General features: G+C 44.4%; 1 protein-coding gene across 5 annotated transcripts; it reads right to left on the minus strand.

Moving 5' to 3' along the window:
- Positions 1–729: 729 nt before the first annotated feature.
- On the minus strand, positions 730–27,793 carry FGF8 (fibroblast growth factor 8). Of its 5 annotated transcripts, none has more exons than XM_053305142.1 (7): positions 27,748–27,793; positions 26,725–26,762; positions 21,837–21,953; positions 19,754–19,790; positions 17,505–17,685; positions 8,316–8,422; positions 730–2,813 (listed from the first exon to the last, which is right to left on the minus strand). In XM_053305142.1, the coding sequence occupies exons 5-7, from the start codon at positions 17,527–17,529 to the stop codon at positions 2,526–2,528; spliced, it is 420 nt and encodes a 139-aa protein (XP_053161117.1). In that variant the 5' UTR covers positions 17,530–17,685; positions 19,754–19,790; positions 21,837–21,953; positions 26,725–26,762; positions 27,748–27,793; the 3' UTR covers positions 730–2,525. The 5 variants fall into 5 exon arrangements, with proteins under 5 accessions (XP_053161117.1, XP_053161115.1, XP_053161118.1 ...); XM_053305140.1 differs by lacking the exon at positions 27,748–27,793 and adding an exon at positions 27,460–27,554; XM_053305143.1 differs by lacking the exons at positions 26,725–26,762; positions 27,748–27,793 and adding an exon at positions 24,049–24,068.

Consider the following 27,793-nt stretch of genomic DNA (forward strand, 5'->3'; position numbering starts at 1 on the left):
CCCATTTAACTTAGGAGAACTTACTTCTGAGATAACTGCATTAGTGACAACCTGATCTTATGCATGTTATCTCTGAAAAGAAGAAAGAGCACATGAAATGAGATGTACCACACACCCCTTTTAATACAAATAGCATCATGATGCTATTAGCATAAACATTATGCATCTTGTTTGGGAAATTAACTTATTCCTGGTTAAAAATCAACCACTGGTTAGGGTAATTATTGGAAACCCTGTTAACACTCTTGTGGTGCAAGCCATTAGGGTTCAATACAAAGATGTTTGTGAAATCAACTGAATGGCCTCCCCCAGTAATCCAAGACACTATATGAAAACTTTTAAATGACCAAACTGTCACCCAAAATAATTTCATTCCATTTCCAGCAAGCATCCAGAATCAAGAATGTACCCAAATTCAGCACTGAAAATTACCTTCAGTGCCTCTACCTGGACACCACAACAAGCTTTGAAAAATTCTCCCATTCCGAGTCTTTTCAAAGAAAACAATTAGTTATATTGTTAAAATGTCCACAAGAAACACAACCCATTCCCAAGCAGCTGCTGTGATAATGTGTCCCTGGAGGGCCAAAGCCAGGTGCCAGTCCTTCAAGGATTTGCAGCCTGCAGTTTTTTCTCACCTCTGTTTGCAGATTTCCCCTCCCAAACCTCATCTTCCACTCCTGAAAAATTCCTATCCCTGCTGGAAATCACACAGCCAGAGAGCAAGCCTCATTTATACTAGTACAAATTTTAATGCACATATTAAATAAATATTTCAAACCATTTCATATTTAAATCTGTACATCATAACAAAGGAAACCCGCAAGATGATAGGAGACAAACCATCAGGAAAATATGGGCTGTGAAAGAAAGCCAATTCACAGCTTTCATACATTGAGGTTTTAAAAAAATATTCCTGTTATTTTAATAATCCTTTGCAAAGACTCCTTTCAAGTCATATGACCGACACAGAAACCCCTCCCTTCCTTCTGCTTTAAAAGGATTATTTGAACTTTCTGAAATTCCTGTTTTGACAGAAGTGCCAGCCATCCCACTCTAGATTTATCTCCCTGGATCCAATCTCACATCCTTCAGAGAAATAAACTGGGATCAAGGCTGGCCTTAGGGGTGGTGAGCCAAGCAGCCACCGCCGAAGGCACCTATCTGACTGGTAGATTTGGTGGCTTGCTGTTTGAGTTAACCGGGGTCAGACGCCAAAGGCAATCTTCACCCAGGGTGCAACATATCCTGACTGAGATGCAGGCAAGCAATATTTTCAGTTGGATTAAAGACCAACTTCAGAATCCTATACTCTGCCACAAGAACAGGGAAAGACAACTGTCATTTGCTAGCCTGGTAAAAAAAGAGAGAGAGATGGTCACCAATCACTGTTATGCTCTGCTCAGCAACTAGCTTGCCTCTAGGGTCACTTTGTTTGAGGAGGGATGGACTGCAAGCAAGGTTAAGCCTCAACTGATCTATGGATTGCCAAGCAGCATCCTTCACAAGCCAAATTCGACCCAGAGGCCTCCAGCTGCTGACACCTAACCTACAGGAAGCATAACTTCCTTTCTTCTGTTTTTGACTTCTTAGGGACCAAAAGCATGCCTCAGATTATCCATGCCTAGTATGCATGGAAGCACTCTTCCCATCCTCGTGGGATGCTTGGGACAAGAAGTACCTCAGAAACTGAGGGGTAATGGGGAAATATAAGTTTTAACTCAGTGACACTTTATTGTCATAACAAATACAAAAAAATCCCCACCAAACTACAACAATTAAAAATGCAGACCACTGGAGAGAGATATGGTTACCTTTGCTAGAACAAAGCAACATCGTGGCTCTCGCCTGAGTACCACCGCAGTGGTGGCAGTCAGAATTTCTTCTCAATTACCTTCCCATTCTTCCCTCTCTTATTCAAAAAATTGAACACACCAGCGCCTGAAGGCCCTACCAAATTAGTGTCCGCAAGTCTCATTTTTTCACAGTGACTTGCTCAAATGCAACTCTGCAGACACTGTGAACATCTCCTGCGCAGACTGCACAGAAATAAATGGAACTGGCACAGAAGCACGTGGTGGGTTGAATCCTATGCAATTATTTGAGGTAGCATTTTGGTCCCAAATTTGTTTGATTGAAGAGGACAGATTCTATGTTTAACCCTAGATCAACTATCTCCTACTCACGCCCACCCCACATTAAAAACAACCTATTCAAACATAACGCTCCCCACCCCCACCCATGGACTCAAAATGTTTCTAAATGAAGAGCACCTCTTCACACGTCTTTGAACATTTCATCGCTTTTTCTTAAAAAAGCAATAAAGTTGGAGTACAAAAATAGAGCCTCTTTTGTTTAAAAACACAAAAAACAATTATAAACAACTAGATCAAGTTTTTTTTTCTTCTTTCACCCCCTTTTTAGTTATTGTCACAGGTAAGTCCCTAGTCATTGTCCATCAATGAAGTCTCTATACAATGTCCTCCAACAAAAGGAAAAGCCTGAGCTGCATGGGGAGGAGCTGGTCAGGGGGTTGGCTTGGGGCTGGAATTCCGAGTCCTTTTACTCCTCCGGTTGAAAGGGTAATTGAGAAATTCAAAGCGTCTATGAGGCTCTGTTGTCTGGTGGCCCTTGGGCAGCCTCTTCATGAAGTGCACCTCACGCTGATGCTGGCGAGTCTTGGAGCCTTTGCGGGGGCGTCCCTTTCGGGTGAAGGCCATATACCATCCTTCATACTTGGCATTCTGCAAAGCTGTATAGTTGTTCTCTAGCACAATCTCAGTGAAGACACAGTCCTTGCCTTTGCCATTGCTCTGTGGATGAAAACAACAGGGAAACCAGTGAATACATTCAACAATGGCAGCCAGCTGGTGATGAAAGATTCCTTCCATCTTTTCCCCATGTCCCAATACCATCAGAGCTAGATAGTACGAACACTGACACCAAAGCCAACCCAAGTATCTTAGCATAAGTCTTTAGGAATCTCATATACCATTTGTACCACATCAGGTCATAACACTAATCAACTGGCTCAGCTTAATGCTCCAACCGCCTCAGCAACCTGTCTCCAATTTGGTATAGGTCTCTAGCTAAGGAGAAACACTTTGTAGGATGAAAAGATGCAGAAGAGGACAACCAAGATGATCAGGGGCAAGGCTACAACACCTGGGGCCTTTTAGTGTGGAAAAAAGATGACTGTGGGGAGACATGATAGAGGTCTATAAAATCATGCATGGTGTGGAGAAAGTGGACAGAGAAATTCTTCTCCCTCTCACATAACACTAGAACCAAGGGTCATTCCCTAAAATTAATTGCCAAGAAATTTAGGACCAACAAAAGGAATTTCTTTTTCATACAACACATAGACAACTTGTGGAATTCTCTGCTACAAGATGTGGTGACAGCCAACAACCTGGATGGCTTTAAGAGGGGTTTGGATAACCATGGAGGAGAGATCTATCAACAGCTACTAGTCTGTTGATAGATGTCTCTGGATACTAGCTGCAGGGGAGTAACAGCAGGAGAAAGGGCATGCCCTCAGCTCCTGTGTGTGGGCTTCCCAGCAGCATCTGGTGGGCCACTGTGTGAAACAGAATATTGGACTAGATAGGCCTTGGGCCTGATCCAGTAGGACTATTCTTATGGGATGTTGCAGACTCCCATAGCCTCTGTGAAGCAGGGCCAAACAGTAACAGCATAGAACAAGCACCTTGTGAACACCCGTGCAAGGGGAGTATTCATAAGATTAAGCTTAAAATATGATAAGGAGCAACATATCTATTTAACAATCCTCTTGTTAATATAACCAGGATGAATCTCTCCTCGCCCCCCACAATCTTCCAAAGAATCTTCAGGATACCAAGATGGGCAGCAAAGAAAAGATGCAAATAAAAGAGTGTTTGAGAAAGTTAGGGCACAATGGCTACTTACACTAAGTTGAAGGTGCCATTACTTTCCCTAACAACCTTGAATCCTCAAATAGCAACAACGCCTGATCACACTTGGATCACTTTCTGTGTTAGGTGCATTAAGGCCTAGATTCAATTGTGCCAGTCACTCTTCATACAGTTTCAATTGCCTGACTGTACAGCAACAGTGAACTTTTTAAAATAAGGCTATTTTTTCCCCATGTTATATAACTCACTCAAAATATGGAAAGTTTGTGGGCACAATAGGAATATGAATTATAACCCCAAGATTATCCACTAACACCAATAGCTCAAATTTGATTATCTGTCTGAACATTCTGTTTAATTAATAGATCATCCCAGACGTCTTTTAACTCCTTAGTTATAGAAAGGACATTGGAGATTAACTTGTTCTCCTCTGCACCCCACCCAACCTAGGAAATGTGGATTCTCTGTGTATATTGTTGATCAGGTTTTTGTCTGGCTAAATCACATCTTTTACCACCTTAATGCATAGATACCACCTCCTGAAGGTGCAAAGTATCCTTAGCACTTATTAGTGACATCCCAGGTCTGTCAGGTTTCTTAATGAGTGTCACTTTGTTTGAATGCAGCTCAACTCATTAGAGATTTAAGCAGGACTGCTTAGAAGCCCACAAGACCACATTCATCTTCAACCCTATACTTTGCACCAACTAGCAGCCTCAGAGGGGGCCCAAGAAGTAACATTTGGATTGCTAATTTCTAGATTTCCTCACATTCCCAACTTCTGGGAAATGGCAAAGAACTTTATAGCTATGAGCACAATCATGGATCATTCAAAAGCACATTCTACAGCAGGGGTGCCCCATTCGAGGCTCTTCAGCTGTTGATGGACTACAACTTCCATAATCCCCAGCTCCCATAAATTGCATCTGGGAATGATAGGAGTTGTATAGGAGCTGCGAATGGTTGGAGTGGTTGAGCTTTTAGACTGTGAACCCTTTGGGGACAGAGATCCATCTTTATTTATCATTCATTCATTCAGTATGTAAACTGTTTTGGAAACTTTTGTTGAAAAGCAGTATATGAATATTTGTTGTTTAGTCTAACAGCAGCTAGCAAGCCTCAGGTTGAGCAACCTTCTATTACAAGCTGGGACTAGTAGTTTTTGTTGGGTGATGGAATTAGCAAAGCTAACTCTCACCATCTAAAGTTTTCCCTAGGATATAGGAGTTTCCCAGGAGTATATCTCAAGTACTAGCCTTATCAGTTGCATGGATGTTTTGGGGCCTAGTAGCTTCCATCCAGATCCTCAAAAGTGAAGCAGGCCAACAAGCACTCAAATAGGCATGAGGACACAAACAACATAGCCCTCTGTCTCCAGCTGCTTTCTGATTCTTCCTAGGAAGATCACATATAAAGCAGGACAAAAATGAAAGGGGACAACTAGGTTGAGAAAGGACAGGAAGTCTGATGGAAGACTGAAGGTCATGTAGCTTAATTTCCCATGGCAGAGAGGAAAAACTGCAAGATCACTTTTAGGAAAGCAAGATAAATGCTTATGGTGCAGCTTGGCTTTCTCCAAGGAGAAAACAGGATAAAATTTTGTGCTAAGTAAGGAGAGTCCATGTCTGCCCTGGATTTGATTCTTTACATTCTTCACTCAAACTAAACTCAGTGATGCAAATTGGAATGCATTGAAATTAGTCAACACATTCTTCTGATTAGGACACATGAGTTTTTGTAGGCATGTGTTAAAGTGCAAGGGATAAGGAAGGAGCAGCAGTGCATGCTCACAGTGCTGGCAGGACCCCAGAGCTGTAGAGAATGGTAAGGAAATGTGGCAGAAACAGAAACCCAGGTCCAACTTCATGGAAAACCTTGAGCTGCTATAGGCTCAAGTCCAATTGAGCCTATAGCAGCTATTTAACATTTTAAAAATCACCCTTAGGGCCAAACAAGACATTACATAGGAATTCCGTGATTGAAGCTTTCTCCAAACCCCATCGGTATGCCTGTATGTTTTCCACTCAGAGGCCAAGAGCTGCTTTGTGGGGGACAGCAATATGCATTGGTGAATCAGTGTAGGGTCAAAAGAGTTAAATCCTCCTTCCATTACACCATGTCTCCAATCCAAATGGTACTCCCTGTGTGGCTGCTTTTTGAAAAGGAAGACATGGGAAGCTCTTCCAATCATGGACTTTCTATGCCATGTCTAAGTTGACTCTTATACAGGCAAACTGTAGGGATGGGTGACAATGAAAAGCCAAAAAGGGAGATGTGTACTCTAGAGCTGGTGCGCAGGGATCCTATATTCCACTCCCACAGACAAAAGAAGAAGAAAAGACCATGTTCTGGAAGACAGCAAGGTGTTGGTGCAGGGAAAGAGGCAATTTTGTGTCTGTCACTTTTAAAATGCTTTTAAAGGCCATATGAATTCTCATGGACGTAGTGTAAGCAAATACCCTCTCTAGGAAGGGTGAATCTTCATTGTAACAAAAAAAGTGGGTGGTTGTTTTCAAATCATAATGTCAAGTAGAAGAGTACTAGCAACTTAACACTGAAGGTTGAACTGGGTTACATGTTGATAGCAAGATAAGGGGCATTGCTAAGTACTGCAGAGGTCTGAGGTCAGGGCCCACAGCCCCTGCTTTTGATAGTTAAACTCAATCATATTCCAACCCAGGAATCATTATGTATGTTTTTAAAAGTCTAACATTATAACACAACATGCAGAGGGCTAGGCAGGGCTTGGAGCTCCCTCCCATGTTCTGTGCTAGCGCCTCCACTGCTGCACTTCCTTTCTGGAAGAGAACATGGAGGAGGGATCTGGCTGATGAGATCTGGGGCTCTGAGAAATTTATTGGGGGCCATACCCCATGGGTCACCCTAGTGATGTCCCTGGCTAAGATTATGGGGGAGCAGATAGGTACTCTTTGGTTTGTTTGTTTGTCTATTAGTCCAGTCAATTGATCTCCTCATAATGGAGACATGACCAGGGGGCATAGGGGAAGCTATCTGTATTGCCCACAGCAGCAGAATTGCAAGTGCAGGGTCATTTATTTAAATTACTCTTATTACTGCCAATCTGCCACAGCACACACACTGGTGAGGAAGCCTTTACTGTACAATTTCTCTCTCCTACTCATAAAAATAACCCTGCTGGATGAAGGCAAAGGCCTGTCTAGTCCAGCATCCTGTTTCTTCAGCCAACCAGATGTCACTGGGAAGCCCGCAATCAAGAGATAACAGCACAGTCTCTATCCTTCCTTGCTCCCCTGTGGTTGGTATCAGAGTATCCCAATGCACTGCAGGTAAGTGCCTGAGATATGGCACCAAATGCTGCCTTGTCCCATGACGCTAGTAAGGGCCAGCCCCCTTTTAAAAATGGATCCTTGCAAGCTTTGAAAGTGGCACGGGGAGGGGGGGCAGGGAGGGAGGGGAGGGAGGGAGGTTGCCAGCAGCTCCTCTTCTCTCATCATGCTTCTTGCAAGCTTTGCAAAGAGTGTGAGGAGAGATGCTCCTTGCAAGGATCATGATGGTGAAGAATTAATCCACCAGGTCATTTGGTGTGCATGTGTGTGTTTTAAGAACTCCACAAGTTTTGGATATTTTTATCATCTAGACACTTGTGATTGAAATTATATATGCAATTATTTATTTTATCATTCATTCATTCATTCATTTGATTGATACACTGCCCTTCCTAAAGTGGTTCAGGGCAATTTGCAGAAACATATCTGTAGGATATAATGATTTTTCTCAAGGCTGAGGCAGAAAATGGTAGAATACACTGGATACCTAGAAGACAATAGTTATGCTGGGTTTGGTGAAGGTATTAGAAGCATGGTGAACGGGGGGGGGGGGAGAAGCATATGCTGTAAAGAACAAAAGTGTGTAAAAAGAGGTATATGTTGTACAGATCACACAACACCATAGGCAGTATCTCTCTGGTTTCTCAACCTGAAAGCAAAAGCTGTCTTCAGTTTTTCAAATGTATTTCCTTTACCATAAAGACAAGAGAACAGTTTTAAAAATAAAAGTATGAATCCCCCTATTCAAAAAGGAACAATGGAATTTGGTCTGCTCTCAAGATTCCAGACAAAGGTCCACCAGGTTCTGATGAGAGATGGCCAAATTACGATGCATAGTGTCTAGCCCCAATCCTTCCCTCCACAACTAGAGATGTGTTTGATTTCACTGCATGTGTGACCTTCACTGTACCTAGTGGCAGTTACTTTCATGAGTTAATGACAAAACACACTGCATGAAACATGTCATTGTGCCAACTCACAGCTTCAGTCGTATGCTGTTTTACCCATGCCTTCCCATATTTTATCTTCTGAACACCATTCTTCCCCATTTGTACCCACACTCTAACAAGCTCCTGGAGGAGCCTCACACATCCCTTCTGTGCCTCCTTACCTTGCCAATCAGCTTTCCTTTCTTGTTCATGCAGATATAGAAGCCAGTCTCAGCCCCCTTGATCCTCACTCGGCTCCCAAATGTATCAGTCTCCACAATAAGCTTAGCTAGAGGGAACAGGAGAATGGCAAAAACTTTAGAAATGAGCACAACACAGAATTCCAAGTTGTCTTCCAGAATTAGCATCTCCAGGGACATGAAAACCCACATGGTAAAGGAGAGAGACACAAGAAGTAGTGATGCTCTCTGTGGACCAGGATGGATCAATAATTAGCCTGCCCTATTCCTAATAATAGTTCAGGTACAGGAGTCTTATGACCTTTGTAAAGAAAGCAAAAGTGGAAATAAAAGTCACACCTGGGAGATGGATTCCAACAGGGTGCGGTTTCCATTTCCTGCTAGCTCCTTTACGGCATTACCTAGGCAACACCATCAGGACCTGCTTTCATTATCCTGACCCATCCTATTTTTAAAAAATTCCAAAAATCTGTGAAATCCCAAAATGCAAAGTTATGCAAAGTTAAATGTATGTACTTAGCCACCCCGCCCCACCCCCACTCGGTGCAGCACACACTTAATCCAGCCTAGAGGTCAGGGAATAACTTCTATACTGAATTGAGACAAGACAAAAGCATCTGGTTTGGGACTTTGCATTGGAAGTAAAGGGAGGTGGGAGATGTTTCTACAAGTAACTAAGGACCACTTCATACATTATTGTTTTCAGACATGGAAGTTAATCAAAATAAGAACACAGCATAGATGGCAATTAATATTGTTGTGGTGGTGGTGGTGGTGGGTACAAGGACTGGGAACTCTGAATGTATTGGCTTCCTGTTCTATCCACCCATAGCAAAAAAACCAAAAAAACCCACCAAATAACACTTTCATTCAAATGTCCCGAAATATCTTCGAAAAATATTAGTCCTAAATCCAAGCAAGAACCAGAGTCAGAACCCATTTTCACAAAGCTGCCAGCAAAGTGGACCCTTTCAGGTCTCCCAATACTGGATCCTTTCTCATCACTTCAATTCCTGAAACCAAGCAATTCCTCGATATTTAGACCAAACAACTCCCCAACCCCCAAAGCTACAGAGATGCAACTGTGGCACAATTCGCAGAGGTTAATGCAAAGACCTGGTCTGCAATAACTTTAGAATTTTTAGTTTTAAAGCAAGCAGGATTATTTGGGCTGCAATGGGTGGAATGGTATTCCAGTTTTATACAGTTTGTGTTTGGCCCTCCAACTCTCATTGCATTCCCCTTCTGTGTAGGTCAGGAAGATCCAAAGGATGGTTTAGGTCCTTCTCTGCCTCTTGCCGCACAGATGCTGACTTTGCAGCTGGTAGAGGAAACCATGAAGGGTGAGACCGGCCCCTTAATGCATTTCACCTTTGTGAGAGTTGAGAGGGCGTATTGATTTAGTCTCAGTTTTTTTAATGGAGGCATTGATTGACTTTCGAAGCAGCTATGCAAATCACAGATCAATGGCTTGTCCCCTTCTTCTTGCTGCCACATGAACCCCCAAAGAACTGGAGCCAGCCAGCCCCAAAGGGCCATAGCACTCACCTCAGCCCTTCACCTTTTTGCATGGGTCAGGCTTAAGGAAACTGCAGCAATGTTCAGTGCAGCATTTTTAGTTCAGGACTCAAGGTGCCCGAGACTCTATGATGAACTGAAAATCTTGTGTTGCCCTTTATGACCTTAAAAAAGGAGGAAGGATTCCTAAGAGAGAACCTAAGCAGCCCTTGTTAAGATGATGCATGAGCTACTGTGGAGCTCAACTCCTTTTGCTGAATCAGTGTCACTTATGAAGAGTCAATTCTCTCTGTTTAGCCAGCTACCAGTGTCAGTGAACCATGGGTTGGGTACAAGCAAATCCTCTTCTGGAGTCCACATTTGATTCCGCTGCCCCCCACCCCAAGCCAGAAGAAACTTCACCTCAGAGAGAGAGAGAGAGAGAGAGAGAGAGACACGCTACAGGCTCTCCTCCTTTTGTCTCCATCTTTGGGCCATAATCCTAGCTACTTTACTCAGCTGTGGCTCCTAGAGAATCTATAATATCGTAGAGAATTGTCAATCAATATTTTTTGCCATTTTTAAGTGAAATAAATTTAACCCTTTCCCTTTTCTATACCTTACTCCCCCGCCCCAGCACTTTTCTCCACACTAGGAGTAAAATGAGAGATAGGGTGGGCTAAGGTAGGTCAGGTACTTGGGAATCTGTGAGATGTTCCAGAGTTCAGCAAAGCGGCTCCAGGTCAAATCCTCACAAGAAGCTGATCAGATGAATCAGTAGAAGAGATTCAGTTATAAGTGTATTTATTTAGCATAATTGTATACTGCCCAAAACTCATTTCTCTGCCAACTGTATAGTTCTATAGGGAGGAACAGTGTGTTATTGCAACCTGTAGATCGCTAGTGTTTGACTAGGCAAATCTCTCTAGAACTCCAGATGCAGGAAGTGTTTGCAGTGTCTTGGTGTTGCAGAAGAAGGGTGAGCCGGTGTCTATTCCCCAAAGTTCTATACCTACCCTACCTGATAAGTGCTCAACTTAAAGTGTAGGAAGCAGTCCTAGGGAAAGGATGGTGTGGAGTTGCATGCACTAATGATGTGATTTCTCAGCCCATAAGTGGTACCCATGCTTTTCACCACTGTGTGCTCTACTATATCCAGAAATATAAAGCTAATCTCTTGGCACTCAGGAGGAAGATCCAAGAGGATCTTGGAAACTGCTAGGAAAAAGAGAACTTGTGCACCACTCTGTGTCTGACTTGTTTTTTCAAATGCAAAACCTCCTTCAATTGGCTTGCTCTAATCACTAGGCCAAACAAACACAACCTCCTCTGCCCTGCTCCCTTTGCTCAGTGAACCAGATGATCAGTTTTATGGCATGGTAGTCTCTGTGGGATAGTCCTACAAGTCCAATAGCAAAATACCCACCTGGAACAGGAGGGCCTGAAATAGCCACCCACTTTTTAAGAGAGTGGATGCTCTGAGGGCAGTGCAGAAGATGCAAAGGACTTATACTGCAAAGAAAGGGCTTGCAGGAGAGCTGAAGCTGAGTAAACTCAAGGCAACATTTGGAGAAGCCCATTGATGATCAACTTCAGCCCAAGCAGCCCATCTAGGACAAAGGCCATTTTCACCAGCGATGTGAAAAGCAGAACATTACAAAACAAACCTGGGTGTCTCAACCCTGTTTTCACTGATAATGCTAATGTGGGATTTGCAGAGCAAAATTAACCAACCACCTGGTTAACCAGCCACAGTATTCTCCCCCACAAGAGTCCCCTCCAAGATGTTTTTTAACCTATTTTCCCCTCAGCCAGACTCCAGGACCAGAGGTAAACCCAGCTGAAAGTAAAATGGTCTTGGGTGGCATTTGTAGGGGAGAAACAAGGGATGCAAGAGGATTAAGCACCTCTTCCTTTTACCCTGCCAATTCTCTCTTAATGCTCCTGCGTTTGCATTACTTTAGGAAATGTGGGTTTGGAAATGCATGCTTGCAGAGATAGCATGCAGCAATGCCCTAAGAACACCCATTACTCTTGAATGTGCCACTTGTGAATTATACTGGCATGATTGTGCCTGTATAGTTAAGCTGGAGGGCATTTTCAACTTCCCACCATTATAAGCCCTGAACATTCTATTGCTTATAAAATCAAAACCATTTGTATGAGCTGTCTGGACATCAGCACACATTCACTAGGTGACAAGAGACACCTCCCCTACAAATTTGGTGAAGATCCGTTGGGGAATTGCTTCGATAGAGCAGTTTAAAGTTTTTCTCTTTTGAACAGGGGTTTAAAGGGTTGGAGACATTTTTCCGGATGGAGGAAGTGCTATATAAATTATTCTGTAGCCTATTTGCATAGTTTCAGCCTTTAGACTGCTTGCCAGAAAAGTGCCTTTTGTATATCCCCGCTGGGACCCAATGGATTGTTATTTTACAATTGATCCTCAAAGTTGGGTTTTAAGAGGCAGGAAAAATGCGTTTTTAGTGCTAGCAAGTTTGAGGTTACAGTGCCCACAGCACTGCCTGCATTAAACATGGCAGCTGACTCACCACTCTGCCATTCCAGCTGCTCCAGTCCTGCTCCTCTGGCCCAACAGCCTCTCAATCCCTTCAAGGCTGCAGCACTGCACTCCAGAGCTGGCCCAATGTAGCTGTGGCCTCCTCTGCTCTGCCCCTCCAGCTGCCCCGCTCCTGGTGCTGTGGGCACTGTAACAGTGGGAGTGGCTTTCCCACTGGCCACTCCCACCACTCCTGCCTACTCGCATGCACACCGCACCCCGGCCAAGCTGGCATTCTTTGCCGGTTGCCCTGGCCGCCACCCCCAGAGCTCAAATGGCCTCCACACATACACAGAGGCCATCTGAGCCCTGGGGGTGGGGCAGCCGGAAGGGAATGCCAGCTTGCCGGGGCAAGGAGCACACCAGAATAGGTGAGTGTGTGTGAGCCCACGCACCTGCCTGTGTGTGCCTGCCTGTGTGTGCCTGCTTGCAGATCTCTGAGAAGTTAAGATGGGCACCTGAACCTGCAATTTTTCCATTCTTTTTCGAGCACCACTGAAAATGGAAAGCCGCTCATTTTAAAGGTTTTTGGATTACTGATATTATTTAGGTGCAACAGGAAATGGAAGGGTCTTTTTTTTTAAGCCTTTAGCCGATGGAGAGGTCTCATTTGAATGACAGACTCATGAAATGATCACAAAATATTTAAGCATCACTTGTAAAATTGGCCAAAACAAGACAACTTGCAGCGAGGGGAGGGGATAAGCAATAAAAATGAATCAGGGACTTCTTCCTAGTTTGCTTTGATACAAGACAGTATGAGCTCTCATGCCAGTGGCCTCAGGGCAAACTGAGCCTTGGGGTGAGGGTCACTGCATGGCTTAGGAAACCAGGAGGGACGCTTCCATGCAGATTGTGCCACTCACTGCCAATGATGCCAGGGGACTACCCAATAGTCTACACCCCAGGTAACACACTAGATGACTATGGCCCACCTAGCTGGAGAAAGCAGTACATTTTTGCAGCAGCAATATGTTGTTATTCAAGTGCTAGGGAAATGTTATATGCCCCAAATAGAGGCAGTTTCTGGAGGCAAGATACGTAAGATCCCAAGCAACAAACAAGCAACTCCGAAACATTTGATACACTTTTCTCCCTCTTCATCCTATCTATTTTGTAGGTCTGCCTAATGCTTGGCACTCTGCCAGAGCTAGACAAATGTTCAACCTAGCAGAGTATGGGGTGCTGATAGGAACATAGGAAACTGCCATATACTGAGTAAGACCACTGGTCTATCTAGTTCAGTATCGCCTTCACAGACTGGCAGCGGCTTCTCCAAGGTTGCAGGCAGGAGTCTCTCTCAGCCCAATGCCAGGGAGGAAACCTGGTACCGTCTGCTCTTCCCAGAGTGGGCTCCAACCCCTGAGGGGAATATCTTGCAGTGCTCACACTTCTAGTCTCCCATTCATATGCAACCAGGGTGGAGCCTGCTTTGCTAAGGGGACAAGTCATGCTTGCTACCACAAGACCAGCTCTCCTCTTGATCTCAAAAGGTGCAACAAATCCAGGAGTCTCCTGAGCTAGTGGTATTAACATTATGCAAACAGAGGTGCTCTTACCCCTGGACTACAGGGCCAAAGTCCAGGGCCTCCACAGCCCCTGGGGGCCCCCAAATCCTCTTTAGTTCATCCTGGGTGGTGTGGTTGCCCAGCTGAGCATGATGATGCCTAATTTGTGGGGGGAGCCTCCAAAGGCCTTTAGGTGCAGGCTCCAAAATTACTAGGTGCACCTCTGTATGCAAATTACTAAAAGTTCCACTGTTTAAGGGGCAGGTAGGGTAAGACATTTCTCTGGGTACATTATTTCATGGGCCCCACAGCACACACATACCCTGCATATTCTCATAACAGAAGGTACTAAGCTCCAGGTAAACCGAGATAGATGGTTTGTGGAGAGAAAACAGGCTTTTCTTGGAGGCAAAAACTGTGATTTGAAGCATCCAACAGATATTAAAGTGCAGACAGGAACGAGGAAAACTAGTTTGAATGGACAGAATCCCAAAGTGAAGGACTCTGAAGATTTGACCAGAACAGACAGAGTGATCACAGCCTTCTAGGAATCCATCTTTTCCCCCAGCCACACCAGAGCATTCTTCACCTCTTCCATGGGGCTTGTTTGGCAACACAAAGAAGGAGTGTTGCAAAATCTGCAGTGGCCTTTGCGGAGGAGCTTATTCTCTTCTCAGAGGTGAAAAAATCAGCATGTTCCCCGATACACCTCATGTCTTAGGAGAGGGGGGACTACATGACACATGTGGAAGGGGAAGGGTTGAGAAAACCACCATGTCACTGGCCTGGGACTCGCCAGCAGGAATGAGCTGACATGCCTCTGCTCATACAGTTATCTAATCTTTTAGGCTTGGCCAGAAGCCTTCATGTAACACTTTCAGCCTTTGGTGCTCCAACTCCCAGTAGACTGGCTCTCTCCCTCATGTGCAGGTTGGGCTGTGTATGAATTAAAACATTGCATCACGTCTTCCGGCCCATTACAACCCCTTTAATTTTAGCACTTCTCCAGCCTATAAAATATTAACATCTGTAAAACCCCCTACCAAAGAGCAATTGGACCCCCGGCTCCTCTTCATTGAGCCACATAGACAAGGTCCCCTTATTTATCTGTCTTTGGGGGGCACGAGCAAGGGAGGTCGATCAAGAAAGCAGTAAAAGGTTTAAAGAGCATCAGTTTTCATGCTTTCCTCTACTGACTGATGGAGAGACATAGAAAAGCAGCCCTGCACAGATGCAGAACAACACATGCTTCCCCCGCCCTCCACCTTTTCAAAGGCTCCTTCTGATTTATTGCCTGTTGGTGGGCTTTGCCTTGCCACACGAGCCTCTTTGGTGACCGGCCTCCAACGCTGAATTGTTGCTTGCTTGGCAGGCTCACACCAGCCTGAAACTCTGCTCTGGAGCAGAGATGTGGGGTGGACATAAGAGTGGGGCAGGACACGGACAGGGAAAGGACAACCTGCCTATGAAGACATGCCGGTGGAAGACAAAACCCAGCCTCAAGGAAACAAAACATAGAGTAACGTGTCCCCATGAGTGAACTCCAGCTCTTATCCCCCTCTGAAGATATAGCCAAAATACCCACAGTCATTATCATCCTCTTCCCAAGCCATTTTCCCCTCTCACTCACACAGATAAAGACCATTTTAATCCAGATCAGAGGTGGCTAAACAATGTGCAGAGAGGTGGACCGAGCTTTATGATCCATGGGCCTTCGCTCCTAATTAGAAAACTGAGTCAGATATTGACAATCAAGACAGATAACTGAGAAAAATGGACCTGACATTAAGTCAGCCGTAAAAATGTCACAGCAGAGAAAACGGCCATTGGTAGAAATAAATCACCCCCCTCTTTTTTAAAATCTATAGCCAAAAAAATTAAGAGGAAGCCAAATCAATAAGATTAAAAATATATACAACTTGAGATTTTAATATAAGATGTTAATGGTGTGAAGGGTTGATTTTGTTTGGGGCAGGGGGAAGCTTAACATTTTCAACTCTATTCTTTCACTTCAGTGACAGATTTATCCCAGTAAAATTATGTTTCATGCTCAAACTTTGAAGGGAAAGTGGCTACGTAGATGCAGAAAAAATGCAGCGAGGCACACTTGATCCCCTAACTGGACTGCAAAGAGGAGAAAGTATTCAGGAAATGTTAAAAAAGGTGAAAGTAAGAAGAGTTTTAATAGCTCTTCCAGACATGGGGGTCTCTCCAGAGATTCATATAGAACAATCCTGAACCTCTATTTTAACATTTACAGACTTGCGACTCTTTTAAAACTTTACATCTGAAAAACTGCTTGTGTTCTCTCCCTCTCTCTCTGTTTTAGATCATTGCTCTGTTTGCTTCTTAGCTCTTCAAATGCTTAACCTTTTTGTTTTAATAGAGGTCTTTTCTTTTTCAAGTCACTCTGCTCACTCCATTCTTGCTTTTTAAAATGTTATTTAAATCTACAGTAACCTCTCTTTCTTATATGACATTTTTTTAAAAAAAACCTTTTCTATTTAGAAATAAGCTCACCTCCTTCAAATTGTGGCTGGTTTATGGCTGGGATATTTTGCTTGAAAGGTTAAAATATATGTATATACAGATGGAATCTACATAGTCCCAGCTATTAAAGTTCATCATACAGCTTTTCGCCAGCACAAATCTATTTGAGAGTGTGTGTGTTGTCAGCGTAGAAGTTCAAAGTGAGAAGGGGGAAATGCAGTAAATGCAGAAGACCAAGAATTGTAATCATGGTGCATAATATGTCCAAAGATGTGCACATGCAGCATGGGGATGTGCATGTTTGCCAACAACTTAAGAACAAAGCAAAATGGAGCCGGTAACACCTCACCTAGCCTCAAGCAGTGTTTCAAGTATATAAGGAAAGTTACATAGAAGAGGACAAAGGCCTACAGTTTATTGAAGTCCCCGTTCTGCCGACACCTCTGTTCTCTTGTATGTGATTGACCATTTGAAAAGTGTAGTTAACACTTAGAATCAAAGTATTTAAAACTTTCACACTACCCAGGCTCCCCGTCACACCCCCTTTCCCTTGGAGAAGGAGATCTACTGCTATGACCTGTCACACATCCTGAGGATTTGTGTCCTTGGCGCTCAGCTGCCAGCTTGTACTCAGAATTAGAGATATGCTCTCCTTAAGATTCTGGATTTTTCTGTCCCAGGTCCAGATAGAAAGTATCTTCTAAGCTTCTTCATGTCTATCATCAAGAAACTAGAGCTGAGGCAGTGTTCCAAACACACATCAACCAGCCCCTCTAAATTTGGGCAGTCCCCCTACCCACATGCACACAAAAACTGACATATTTTTAAAATTTGCAACCTGCCCCATTGAGTGGTCAAAGATCCAGTGTTTGGGGTTTTTTTAAAAAAACCCTCCTCCTTATGCCCCTCCTTATGAGCAGAGTTTTCGTCCTGATCCTCAGAGGGAAAGCAATGTACTATTGTTACAAATATTGATTGCCACATTCTTCCATCACAAGCCCCCTGCCTTCTGAATGCTTGTAATGATTTCTGGCTAACAAAGGGGACGGAAATCATCAATTACTGTGCTGCGTGCACCCCCTCCCCCAGCCCTGCTGCCCGCACAGATAGCCTTACCGTGAGCGTCTCCATCCTCTGCCATGGCATTGATTTTCTTGTTGTCCAGGATTTGCACGTGCTTCCCACTGGTCCGACTGTACAGCTGATAGGTCCTGACGAGTCGCCGGCTTAGTTGGTCCGTCACCAGGCTCTGCTCCCTCACATGCTGTGTAAAATTAGGTGGGGACTGAACAGTTACCTTTAGGAAATTAAAAAATATACAACACACCATTATAATCTCTACTCCTCCGAGAAAGGCTATATTGGCATGTTGCTCCTGGTGTGTTTTGAGAGGGCACATAGTCAGAATTGTTATGGGCCACTATGAGAAACGGGCTGAGAACTTAGAATGCTGCCCAGACATATATCGGTGGAAAACAAGCAGAGAAGAAAGGCAGAGCAGGTGAGCCTGGAGCACCGAGGCAGAATCAGATGCCTTGGACTTTTGTTTTACAACAGGCATGGCTCCTCCGATTCCAAAAAGATTTACACTGAGCTAAGCCAGGTTGCAACTGCAATGGAGCTATATCAGCCATGGGCCCCAATTAAAATCCAGGAAGACAACATAAGGATCCCTGGAATTATGCCAGGGCAAACAAAAGGAAAAATTAGCTTGCTCCAGCATTCATATCTGCCTCATGCAGGGCAATATTATCATTGGTGTGACTTCTGTACAGTCATATGGTACCGTGCGCTTCTCTAGCTAGGCAAGCATCCTAGGGCTTTCCATTACTGGGCTTCTTTGCTTTCCTGCTCTTTCAAATGCCCCCTTGGAGTTTTGCCCCATCGTGTTACAAGGATCCTGTGCCCTGGACCAAAGTAACCAGTGGCAAAAAAGAAGAAGACAACGAAGAAGAAGAAGATCTGTGCATGGGCGGTGGGGGGGGGGGAGAGGCAGCCGTATTTTATCCTTCTTAAACAGGGATCAGTTGTGTCAGCAGCCGAGGCAGTTCGGAATTGTCTTTCCAGCTAATATTTATGAGCCCTTCCATACTCATGGAGGCTGGCTGTGGGTTTCCCACCACCCCCACACATTCAAAGTAATTGTGAGCCTGTTCACAGTAGGTTCAGTTATTGAATGATTTGGGCTGCATAACTACTGTCGCACAATGATTTTGCCACTACCCAAATCTGTTTCTCTCTTCTCAAAGCCTGGTCTTCAGAGAATTCTTCCACCCCCTCTACATCTCCAATTCCTCTTTTAAGTCTGAAGGGGTTTAGTTTGCCCCTGACATTTATAAAGACGTATTCTGAGCAAATGTTGAGGAGATCTGTTCCTTTCAACCTCATGGGGTAGCTGTGCACGAAGTAACCTCTCCCCCCACCACACACACACACACTTCCACACCACCTCCACAGCCCCCACGTCAAACGCTGAGGTTCTTCCATGCAAACAGCAAAACAACCTCCTCTTCAAAGCTGGAGTTTATAGGAATCTTCCCTTGACAACTTCGCTCTCTTTCCCTTTGTGTGTGTGCGCGCACTTCTTCCTATAAACAATTCTTTTGATAATATCCGCTTGCCAGCTCTGATGACGGGACCATGTGGACAATCATACTGCCACACGGTTTTTACACAACTCCACAGCCCAATTCAGAGCAATCTTTGTTTCTCAGGCTTACACAATTAGAAGATCCTTGCAATTTTCATTCTAAGTCACCTGTTATCTCTCTTGTGAGGGAATTTTTCTGCAAGCATTTGTCTTTTGCTCTCTGGATTTGCAATCAATACTGCACCAGAAGGGTTATAGATTTCCAGAATATCAGACTGCGTTGTTTAATATATTAGTAGCAGTTCTAATGACTAGCAATCAAAAAAGTAATACTAAGATATTCTTACATTGTTCAAGCTTTACTAAAAAAAGTGTGTCTTCAAAGTTTTTTTAAATGTATTTCTTTAAATCCTAAAAATTAAGCAAAAATGCTCACAAATTAAGTATTCTTTTTTAGAAGCTAGTCGGAAAAATATTGAATACAATTTAAACTAGTCGTTATCTATGCCTTGCAATACTTGTTCTCGTGTCTGCAATCTTAATATTTCTTCTACATTTTTTGTCTACCTTTACTATTCAATCTAACATTTTGCATTCTCTGTTGTGTTTGGGGTTCTCCAGAGATTCCCATCAAACTATAGCACATAGTTTTATAAAGCTCCTTACATTATAATCGCTTTTAAAAAGAGATTTTAAAAGGTGAGTCCTGGCTAGAAACTTCAAACAAAACAAAGCAAATGATATTTTCAAAGTAATAACTGAAGTAGTTCCTTACCTGTGCCTGCAAGCAGAAAGCAAACAAGTGCAGAAGCCTAGAATGATGGAACAAGGGGGGAAAGGAGGGAAAAAACAAAGTAGATGGTGAGATGATTTTGCTTTTGAAATGGAGCATAAATAAATATGGAAAAGCGGAGGGATTGTTTTTCAGGGTGGGAGGGGGCGGGGAAGGGAAAGCCGGGAAGCCCAAATAACCAGCAGTTACTTACAAATAGCTAAATATGGAAGAGAAGAGATTCATCCTGGGCGACTTTACGCGACGTTAGCACTTGGTCGGTTACCGGGGCAGAAAGAGTTGCCCGAGGCTCCGGAGTTGGGTGGTGGATGGGTGTTTCCTCCCCGCTGCCTTTTGTTTATTCTGACTTGCAGGATTCCAGGAGACTTTCGCCTCCTTGCCCTGTGCGTCTTTCCTACTTCGCTGCGCGGTGCACGTCTTGCGGGTCCCCGAAGCTGATGATCCTCAAGGCAAAGGAGCGAGGCTGCCTGGCCGGCACATACCCTTAAGAGTCCCGCAGCCGGTCCGGGGGAGGAGAGAGCGGATGATCTTCCCGGGACCAATCGGGAGGCTCCCACCGGTGTGAAATGTATCAAGGGGCGATGGAGACAGACCGGCTGGTTGGGGAAGCTAGGAAACCGGGGCTAGGTTCGCTTCCCGTCCCGCGAGGCTCACGCAGTGGACGAGCGAAGCGGGGCGCTGCTGCTGCTGTCAGGCAGGCTCCGGGGACGAAGAGGGAGGAAAGGCGGAAAGGCAGGCAGGGATCCAGCCGGACAGAGAGCCTCGGGCAGCGCTGACAGCTCCAGCGGGAGAGGAGCCCGGGCTGCTAGGGAGGCGCCCGGCTGAGCACCGAGGAGGGGGCCGGCTGGCGGGCGGCTCACAGCCCCGGATCGCGGGCTCAGGACTGCGGAGCGCGGAGCTTTGCCCTGCTGCTGCTGCGGGATGGAGGGGAGGGAGGCGAATAGGTGGGTGGGTGTGTGCGCCTCTCTCGCAGCACCCGGGGGGCAGTGCGCACCGGCCCAGCTCTGGTCCCTCCTCTTGTGCGCCGCTGGCCACTGTGCCAGCCCCTTCTCATCTGTGCGGGGATGGCCCTCCACCAGCAGCTTCCCCCCTCTGCCGACCCCCCACCCTAGAGGGACCTCTTGAAGCCAGCCCGGCTGCCGAGGGGAGGAGGCAGAGGCGGCTTCTTGCACCTTCGGGCGGGGCGACTCACACAAGGCACAGTCACACCCCAGCAGCTTGGCAGGGAAGAGGCAACCGGGAGGCGCGTGAATGAGAAGATGCTCGTGGGAAGGCACCACCGATTGCGCACGTGTTTGGGGGAAGAGGCAGCCTTGCGCTCCGCGCTGATCCAGCGGCTGGCATCGCCACATGCGCCAGGATGCTTGAATGCGCTCCTGCGGCTTTCCTTCGCGCTAGCAGCCTGTCCGTCGCTGGAATAGTGGTAGCCACAGCACAGACGCGCTAAATTCTGCTTCCGTGCGCGCGAGTGTCTCTGACTTTAGCGGGTGCCAGCGTGGTTTGAGCTTGCGGTACGAGCAGAATCGCAGAGTGCGAGTGTGTTTAAGCATGTTCTTTTGTGTGTGGAAATGAGTAGGGGCGCGTGTAATATTAAAAAAATATGGCTACTACCTACTTACCTGGGAGTAAGTCTCACTGAGTGAGCATCGTAGGACTTATGCGTAAAGATGGGAAAGAATTGGACTGCACATGTTTTGGGGAGAGATGTTGTGGGAGGAGGAGGAGGAACATTAAGGCCTGCTTTCGTTGTAAAAGTCCTGTACATGGAACTGTGCAGGGGGATATCTGAGGGTGCTGGGGGGATACCCCAGTGGTATCCTCCCCCCGCCCGCCCTTCCTGCACAGAGCCAGGCCACTGGGGGCTAACAGGATTCTCAATTGGCACTGTGGCAGATAGTGGAGGGAGAATGCACATATATTCATTTTAAAATGTATGGGCAGCACTAGTGACTAGTAATTCTGCACTATCCTTGTGTAGAATGAAGAACAGCTCCAGTGTGAAACATTCAAAATATTTACATTCTATCTTTTCAACTATTAAACAGGCAACATATGCAGCACTCACCTCAGCAAAGCATCTCTTCATTGTGTTTCTTCTTCGATTGCAAGTCCTCTTGGATCAGGGTACTATCTCCTTTCTTTTTGCTGTGTAAGCAGCTTTGCAAACTTTTCTTAAAGTAGTCTTCATTTAATAAAAACATTAAAATTACTGCAGTCAACAATCACAAAGTTCAGAGTGGGCAAGGTGATGGTATGTGTTCTGATGCATATTCTTCATGTGCAGGAACAGCCAGAGGGACTTTGTTCATGGGGGTATGTGGATAAGAGTAGATGTTGATATACAGTAATATGGATCAGGCCCAAGGCCCATCTAGTCCAGCATCCTGTTTTGCACAGTGGCCCACCAGATGCCACTGGAAGCCTACAGGCAGGAGTTGAAGGCATGCCCTCTCTCCTGCTGTTATTCCCCTGCAACTGGTACTCAGAGGCACCATGCCTTTGAGGCTGGAGGTGGCCTATAGCCCTCCAACTAGTAAGTAGCCGATGACAGACCTCTCCTTCATGAAGTTATCCAACCTCCTCTTAAAAGCCATCCAGGTTGTTGACTTTCACCACAGAGAATTCCACAAGTTGATCATGCATTGTGTGAAAAAATACTTCCATTTGCTGGTCCTAAATTTCCTGGCAATCAATTCCATGGGATGACCCCTGGTTCTAGTGTTATGTGAGAGGGAGAAGAATTTCTCTCTATCCACTTTCTCCACACTATGCATGATTTTATAGACCTCTATCATGTCTCCCCACAGTCACCTGTTTTCTAAACTAAATAGTCCCAGGTGTTGTAGCTTTGCCTCATAAGAAAGGTGCTCTAGGCCCCTGATCATCTTGGTTGCCCTCAAAGCTTAATGATTGCATGCCCCAGGGCTGTGTGTGACAGGGCCCACTGGGCCTGGTTTTATATGCTACAGCTCAGCTATGTTGTAAATGGTAGGGTGCCTCTGAGTATGCACATAAATCCTTCCCCTCAGCAGTGAGTGAACTAGATTACATAAAAAGAAAGGGCTGCAGAGAGAGAGAAAGTATAAGCTTTTGCAAGGCTTGAACCTCATCAGCTATCATTTTAGAAAGTAAGCATACTAATGGGATAAATGATAAGAATGGTCAAGTCCACCCCCTTCTCCAAAGTCTGATGAATGCTAAAGAGGATGAGGAAAATTCAGGGGATAAAAATGCTAGTGAGAAACAGTGTGGAGCCAAGGTGGATGGTTGTATCAGGATAACTCTGCAACAACTTACTGCTTCCTTCACTGATCTATCATGGGCTGCAATGGCCATTATCAAGCGAGTACTCTTTCATACAACACAGATTAATTAATAGGATTCACTGCCATAATACATGATGATAGTCAATGGCTTTTACAAGGTAATTAGACACACGGATGCAGAAAGTGTGACCTGACACAGAAAAGGTCTGGCCACAGAGCAAGTCAACAATCTCACCTCTGAAGATGGGAGCAGCTGCAGTAGAGCCCCCACCCACCCCCACAAAAAATAAAATAAAAATAAAAATCTGAAGATGCAGGCAGGTTTGTATCTGAGTCCATGTAGGGCTTTAAAGGTCAAAACTAGCACTTTGAATCTGGCCTGGAAGCAAATTGGCAGCCATTGAAGCTGCCACAGGATGGGTATAATAGTCAAGAAGCTACTAGCACCCACAAGCATCCTTGCAGCAGCATTCTGGACCAGCTGAAGCTTCTAAACCATCTTCAAGGACAGCACCATTGCAGTAATCCAGTCTGGATGTCACCAGTACATGATGCACACACACAGTAGTACACTTGTGATCTGTACCCTGAATTTCAGGGGGCCTGTTCATATTTAAAATGAATGCACGTGCAGTTATTCACACAGTAATGTACCCATATGTAGAGACACCTATGTGCAAGTACAATATAATGTAAGTGCAATCCTATCCAAAGTGGGAAATTGGCACTCTTGCAAGTGATCAGTGATGTAATTTAGGCCTGTTGTCTTCTGCCCCACTGCAGCTACGGCAACTTAAGCATGGGTCTTGGCTGCTGCTGTTATGCACGCAATTGGGGAAATCTGGTTTTGTGGATTGGGACAGGCAGTGCAAGCCAACTACAGCAAGTGAGAGACATTTAAAGGATTAGGGTGAAGAACAAGAGTTTCAGGAGGGGGGAAAACACACACTGCTAAACAAATAAATAAGCCACAGTGCCCATTATCTTCACTAAGTCCCATTATCCACTTACCCTTCCTCTCTCCTTCCTTCCACTTTCAAGGCAAGCTAAGCCATTGGGGGGAACTTTGGTGGCACAAATACCTACTGAGGTATACCACAGGGCCTCCCAAACACAGTAATTTCCCTTCTGCTGCTACCTGAAGCTAAGCCCAAGCAACAGAGCAGATCAGCTAGAGGGGTGAATTCCCCAGAAGAGGTCAGAGGCAGCACACCTTCTGCTTGGGAGGTAACTCTATCCTCACAGTGATAAGGCCGCAGCCTCACTAACTTGTAGAGCGCTGGAAACAGGGAAGGTGGGGGAGTGGGGTGGGGACAACGGAGACTTGCCTTCTCCATAACTGTGTGTTTGCTGGGAAGTTTGGGATCTACAAACTGAAACTCTCAGTTACCCAAACACACTTATTTCTGCCCAGGAGCTCTTTAACTGTTTCTAATCTACAGGGAGCGTTGTGCCCGTCTGTGGCACAGTAAAGACCAACATTTGTTGTGGTATAAGCTGTGGCCCATGAAAGCTTATTTTATTTCTTTTTTTATCATATTTTATACCGCCTGATATATACATATCTCTAGGCGGTGATGCCATAAGACATCTTTTAGTCTTTAGGATACCACAAGATTAGTTGATGTTATCTCCTTGCTGGTGTAGCACACTGTAAATAGTACCTTTCTATCAAAATCTGATTATCCAAATGCTTTGATTATCTGATTATCCGAACCCTTTGGGTACTGACCTCCAGCTAATATTTGGATAGATTAGTACTATATCTGGAACTTCTTTTCCAGTTATTCTTTTGTTTTCAAACTCCACATCTTCAAAACCCCCCAAAAGACTGCAGTTGCTTAAAAAAAGATAGTCACAAGAAATAGAATTCCAGGCAATTTGTTTGGAAAATGAACACAGATCAGTGGGAAGTTTTGCAAAGCGCAAAGTTATTGTAATGAAAGATTCCCTGCCACGTGAGTTCAAAACACTCAGTCCAGTATCTTGTCTCTAGTGGTATCCAATGACACTTCCAAGAGAAGTGTATGAGAAAAGCCACAGAACCATCAGACCTGACCCTTGCCTGTTGCACCTTGAGATTTAGGGACACCTTGAACCCCAGTTAAAAGTGTGAACATTAATTTTCAGCCAGCTCTCAACAGGGACATAGTAAGACGAGAACCCATGTGCTTTTTAAAAATCACAATGTAATTCCAGCTTTCTGTTTCCAATTTACATCAGGATGAGGCTTTAACCAATTGTCCATCTTGAGGAAGAAGAGCAGAGAAGCAGAGCAGCAATATTCACTGAAAACTAATAGCAGTATTTCAGCAGCTTCCTCAAAAGGCACTGCTGTTCCACTTGTAAGCTAGTTGCAGGACATACCATAGGGTCATAGCATATGATGGAGCAGTTACACTTATCTACATACCTCACTGTGACAGTTACCTCCACCGAGACTATTTTCCATGAGTAAGATTATTGTCTGAACAATCAGCAAGGTTTGCAAGATACCTTCCCTACTGGCTTCCAGGCAATTGGTGAAAACCTTTTAATTTCAAAGGGCTAGATTTAAATAGATGGATGTTTTTCTTTTTTCTTCAAAGCTAGAGTCTTTTGTTTTTAATACTTTGCCTTTTTCCCAGTTTTATATTTGAGTATGTTGTGTCTGTGTTTTGCAGATGGCCTTTTAAACACAGTTTACTGCACTTTAATATAAGCCACTCAGAGAGCTTTATCTATGACCATGCTAACTGAGCAAAGAGGCACCTTTTAAAAGTGGTGATTTTCTTTATTGCGCAGGGAGAGAGTAACTGGCCCTATCCAACCCTAGCACAACATACCTCCAGTGGCAGCTGCTGGGTGCTTTCCAGATTAGCCGCTCAACAGCGGCAAAATGCTTCCGTTCAGGCAACTCACATTCAGAGCATAAATAGCAGAGTGCCCAGCAGGGGGAGCAGTCTCACAAAAATTAACAATCCGAAAAAACAGCAACTTTTAAACGGTGGATATACAACGTTATAGCACTACATTATAGCGATTAAATTCAAAACAAGGCATTGTAAATGAACGGCACCCTGCTGTCAGAGTAGGAACTGTGGTGTCGCAACACAGGAAGTGTGGAAGCACACTTCAGAGATACGCCGTGACCCCATTGCAGGGTCTAATCTGGAAAGCGCCCTTGTGTCTATCTTATGTTTCTTTTTAGACTTGTTTTTTCCTTTGGGGACAGGAATCCATCTTAAAAAACAAAATATTTCCCTATGTAAACTGCTTTGGAAACTTTTGTTGAAAAGCGGTATATAAATATCCATCTCGGTCATCATAGTATGACATGGCAGATAAAATAAATAGAGCCAAAGAAATGATCACCTCTAGATCCAGTATAAAAAGGGCCACATCATACACTGTGGGACCAAAGTTATCAGGGCTGGTGTTAAATCAAGGCTTATCCATCTCAAGAAAGTGTTGTTGTGGGTCAGTGCTCAACCAAGAAACATATATACTTGAGCTATGGATCAATTTCCTCTGTTGCTTATGGGGCAAATGATTGATTACATGCACCAAAGCAGCAAGTATAAAATAATTTCATCTATAAAGTTTGGTTTATTGATAGCAGGGAGAAAATAAAATTACACAGATTTTTTTTAAAATGTCCCCTCTAGTTTTCCAATGGATTAGTCTTAAGAAAATATATCTTCTTACCTGATATTGCAAACTGATGGATGGATCTGCGCAGCAGGCTATGTAAAAAAACAAAATGGAAAGAAGAAAACTTAAGCAGCAAGGGAAGGAAGTGTACCAAGGTGGCTGAAGATTTGAGGTAGGTTGAAATGCTAAGGGAAAAAAAGAAAGAGGGAATTCTCCAGCAACCACCTCGACTCCTATACTGGCAGCTCAAGAAGGAAAAGAAATACTCGATTAGGACATGTCTAGCACTGATGTAACACAATAATAGAAGATGAAATGTGAAGAGGGAAAGGGTTTAAAGGGGACCTGTACAACATACATGATGTAAGTGGAATGATTTTCAAATTCCTATTACAAGTTTTTCTCTTACAAAATGTCTGATTTTGACTCAGCTCCTAAACCCGTCATGTCTGAGATCCACCTGCTCACTGAAAATACTACTCTGGGGAAGTAAGGAAAGATTATTTCCCAACTACTCTCTTGCAATCCAGGCAGTTATTCTGTACCAGCTTTTCTATGCAGTGCCCTAGGTTGCTGTGGGAACCTTGCTATGGGAACCCTGCACAAAACTGGAACCAAATTGGCTAAAGAAAAATCAATTCCCATATAGGCTAGAGTTTCAGGGCTGCTTTGATTGGACTGACTCCAAACAAAGAAATTTAAGTGGAACTTAGTTCTGAGTGAGTAAAGGTCCAAAGACTTGGGCAGCATAACACCAAGATCAGTAACATTTTAAACACTTTACACTACACTCATCTTCAGTGCAGTTTCCTGTGTTAATCAGTAAGATGGCAAAATGGAAGTCCTGCTCTAGGGGAAAACTTGATCCTTGGCCTTACACCCAGAATTCCAACCAAGGAAGATCTCTTCACTCAGGAAATTTTAAGGGAAGCAATAAGAAGAGGAACTACTACTATGGATATTTATATACTGCTTTTCAACAACAACAACCACCCACCACCCACCACAGTTCTCAAAGTGGAAGAAGAAGAAGATGAGTGTGCAGGAGAATTGTTATCATGGGAAAATGCTACACACCTTTCTCCCTCACATTTAGAAAAGGCTAGTGGAGGGCATGTAGGCA

The sequence above is a fragment of the Hemicordylus capensis genome, chromosome 3 (assembly GCF_027244095.1).
Source record: "Hemicordylus capensis ecotype Gifberg chromosome 3, rHemCap1.1.pri, whole genome shotgun sequence".
NCBI lineage: Eukaryota > Metazoa > Chordata > Lepidosauria > Squamata > Cordylidae > Hemicordylus > Hemicordylus capensis.